This window comes from Phyllopteryx taeniolatus, chromosome 6, assembly GCF_024500385.1.
Source record: "Phyllopteryx taeniolatus isolate TA_2022b chromosome 6, UOR_Ptae_1.2, whole genome shotgun sequence".
Classification (NCBI taxonomy): Eukaryota; Metazoa; Chordata; class Actinopteri; order Syngnathiformes; family Syngnathidae; genus Phyllopteryx; species Phyllopteryx taeniolatus.
Window position 1 is genome coordinate 29,349,292 of NC_084507.1, and position 3,752 is coordinate 29,353,043.

Here is a 3,752-nt window from a genome sequence, read left to right on the forward strand (position 1 = left end):
TAAAGTGTAGAGCGTGCAGATGTCCGATTTCGAATTTAGGGAGCAAAAGAAAAGAAATAATAATAACTGTACTTCGTTACTCCCCTTCACTGTTCATTCAACATGTGAAGAAAGTTCTGCGATTTGATTTCAGAAACGTCTGTGTGCAGCATCGTCGCTTTTGGTGAATGGCAGAGTGAGCGAGGGGAGCCCACGTCGGGTGCCACAGGCGCGCAGGACACAGTTGGACGAGGAGACTCGCCAAAGGGAGGGAGGAGGCTGCGCGCATGTGACAGCCATTGGACGCTTCCATTCGCCGCACCAGTCGGCCAGAGGATACGATCTGTCCATCTGGTTCCAAAGGAAAATCGCCAGCGGTTCGCCCCACGCACCATGCGAGCTGGAGAGACGCGCCCCGGGCCATGCTGAACAAGTGTCCAACCCTGCTGCTGGCTCTGACCGCGGTGACCGGACTCGTCCGGCGATGCCGAGGCTGGAGCGACGAGGACGTGCTGCTGCCGCCCGTCAACTCCTCCGACGGGTTCCTGGCCGACCTGGGGGTGGACGTGCGTCTGTCCAGGAGGTCCGCGGGAGGGGACGCGCCGTCCCCGTGCAACGTGAGCGTCCAGAGAGCGCTGCCCGCCTCGTTGGTGGCCCGCTGGGACAGCAGCTCCGGCTTCCAGTGCGACGTGCTCATCTACAGCACCAACAACCACGGACGGGCTTTTTTCTCCGCCTCCTTCAACCGGGCCATCTCGCCCGTGGTCATCGAGCATCTGGGGACCACCGGGGGTCAGCAGGAGTTGAGGCTGTGCGTGGGCTGCGGGCTGTCCCGCTACAGGAGGCTCGGCCCCGGCAGGGCGAGGGGCCAGCACGGCGGCGATCGGGTCACCTTCTGCTGCGTGGATTTCAGCCTCGACGAGCTGAAGGGTGACAAAAGTTGGAGGCTGAACAGAAAGCCCATCGAGTCCACACTCGTGGCGTGTTTCATGACTCTGGTCATCATCGTGTGGAGCGTTGCTGCTCTCATATGGCCGGTTCCCATCATTGCAGGCTTCCTGCCCAATGGGATGGAGCAGAGAAGACCCAGGTGACTGACCTGATCGATGACGAGCCCGTGCTGCCTATACCTAATATTAATTGTAGCCATTATACTCCTTTGCCACAATGAATGGGCGACAGTTTATTACAATTCGGGTCATTTGGAACCCCAATTAACCTCCTCAGAGGAAGGATCAAGGTATGACTGAATGAATGGATGGATGGATGAATGGATGGATGGGTGAGTTCTACTGGGACCAATACGGATGTGTTTTTTGGATACTTGTCGGTCTAAGTAGCTTAAACCAAGTCAACGTAAAGTGTGCACACTTTTCTCTTCAAACCGTCTTTGTAGTTTTGAACCTTTCTAGAATGTTTGCCTTATTCCCGGTGTAGAACTTTTGCACTGCACATGTCCTGAAAGCATATATAATCTACATATTATCAATGTATGCCTTTTCTGACAAAGGAGTCAGTGTTTATATGGCTAGATTTATGATATTGAGCTTAATATACAGTATGCGCTTTATTTGTATTTGTCACACTATAAACAATATACATGACAATAAAATATTATATGATATATATATTTTTAGCTAGATGTTGTTTATTCTGTAAGATGAACAAAGATGTATGTGTTCTGATTGCACCTACACACAACTTGAGATGCAAATGCCTCGAGTTCAACGTGTTTGCAAACGTGGGAATTCTCAAAATGTTGAAACCTTAACCAATGACAAAAAAAAAAAAATCGGTCTGTCCCGCCTTTGACAGGAATGAAAAACTGTTTCTGTAATATGAGAGGCAGCATGATGCCGAGGATTGGGAATTGATGAGAATTTAGCGATTCCTATTCCGTTATCGATACTGCTTATCGAGCCGATTCCTTATTGATTCTCTTTTCAATACTCACTGGGTGAGGGAATGAAATAATACAAATGATATATGAAATCGGTAATGTCATTATCCTTTTATCTGATAAAACAAAGGATGTTCCTGCAATTAAATGGATAAAAGATGAATAAAAACACAATAAAACACAACTATCCAGCGGTAAAATACTATACACAGTATTTAGTATCAAACCAATTTTTAAGGAATGTAGGCTACACAGTTTTTGTGTACATTGCAATGTAATATATACGTTGTCGTTTACATCCATGCTCTTTTAGTATTTGCAGGTGATGTAGCGTTGCTGCAGTTACATTAACCTGCATTCATTGGCCATGCAATGCTAGTGTAGTATGTTTAAAGTCACTCTTCCCCCCCCCCCCCCCCCCCCCCCCCCCCCAATAAAAAAACAACAACAATCTCATAAACTCATTCTATTTTGGAGCACATGTGTGACAGTGGTCGTCCGGTTACAATGTTACAATAAATGTGTTATGTATCCAAAATATTTTACTTTTTTTTTTTTTTTTTTTTACAGATTACCATTGTATCATTTTCCGTCTGAAAATAAAGCCACATGGCGCACCATTTCCTCTCTGAGATCCTTCAGGTCCGCCTTGAGGGTTTCTGTGGTCAACGTAATTGAAATCCGCAAAAAAACAAACAAACAAGCAAAAATGTATGCTTCGAAATAAAGCACTCAATGCAGAAACATGTCAAACATTCTATTCATATGCATTGTGTCCAGCCCTCCCTGCAGGAGACTCCCACCTTAAAAGCGACTTTATCAGCCAGACATATCTTCGGAAAAGGCACCCACCCCCTGCTGTGTTGTTTAACCGAGGGTCTTCGGTTTACGGGACGTTTCGAGGTTACGACACGCAATGAACTGAGGTCGCTTACCCAGTGGCGTCAAAATACACCATCATCCGCATGCTCAGTTACCATTGTTCTTCCTGTTTTTCATTGGACTGGATTGACCCAGGACCGTTTTTTCCTACAAATATTTACCGTAATTAGGATTTTGCTGGTTAACGATGAGTTCCAACTTCTAAACTGAGGACCGCTGTAAGCACAAACTCTAATTTAAGGACAGGAAAACACACAATAGAAATGATTACCAAAATGTGTATTTAATGTCATCTTAGCAGTAGTACTAGTAGTAATTAGTGATGTGTTGTATTAAAATCTAGTTAAGTACAGTAATCAAGTATTTGTATTTTGTTACTGTACTTACAGTAGATTTTCCTGGAATCTGCACTTTCCGGTACTTTACTACATTACCTTTTCTGACAACATTTTACTTTTACTCCCTTTATCTGTACATACGTTCTCCTCCTTTATTTGTCAAAATAAGCTCGCTAGAGTCTTCAATGTATGGATAATGTCGATGGCATGATGTAAAAATAGAGACCGGTAAAGTCAATTGTAGTTGAGATCTTGATTGATTGAGTGATTGACATTTAGCATTTTCTTGTTGTTGTTGCTTGGTTCACAACGTTCGCAAAGCTATGGGAGTTATGTAAAATAATTATTTATTTCTCAGTACAGGTAGTATAAGTTAGCAAAAGAGGGAAACTATTTTTTGTTCAGGTTGTTTTGCCCCAAGTTAGCAAAACGGTTACGGCAGGTCTACACATTTGACAGTAGCCTCATACTTTTGACTTTTGTACCTATTAGGTACATTTTAGAATCCCTACTTCTTCTTTTTTTTTTTTACTTACCAGTCCTTTTTTTTTTTTTTTTTTTTTTTTAAACACAAAGTAAGTAGCGTGTGTAGCAGCTCCTTTTGACAAGCTCTAAATGATAAGCTAGTATCTCTGAGAAGATCAGCGAGTTGC

The 3,752-nt window shown here is 43.9% G+C and overlaps 1 protein-coding gene across 1 annotated transcript; it reads left to right on the forward strand.

The window, feature by feature from the left end:
- The first annotated feature begins 243 nt into the window (after positions 1-243).
- Positions 244-1,603, forward strand: LOC133479802 (transmembrane protein 158). The gene has a single exon (XM_061777232.1). The coding sequence runs from the start codon at positions 402-404 to the stop codon at positions 1,071-1,073; it is 672 nt and encodes a 223-aa protein (XP_061633216.1). The 5' UTR covers positions 244-401; the 3' UTR covers positions 1,074-1,603.
- Positions 1,604-3,752: the final 2,149 nt, after the last annotated feature.

Coding starts and splice junctions, on each gene's coding strand:
- LOC133479802 (XM_061777232.1), top strand. CDS start 402: ATGCTGAACAAGTGTCCAACCCTGCTGCTGGCTCTGACCGCGGTGACC.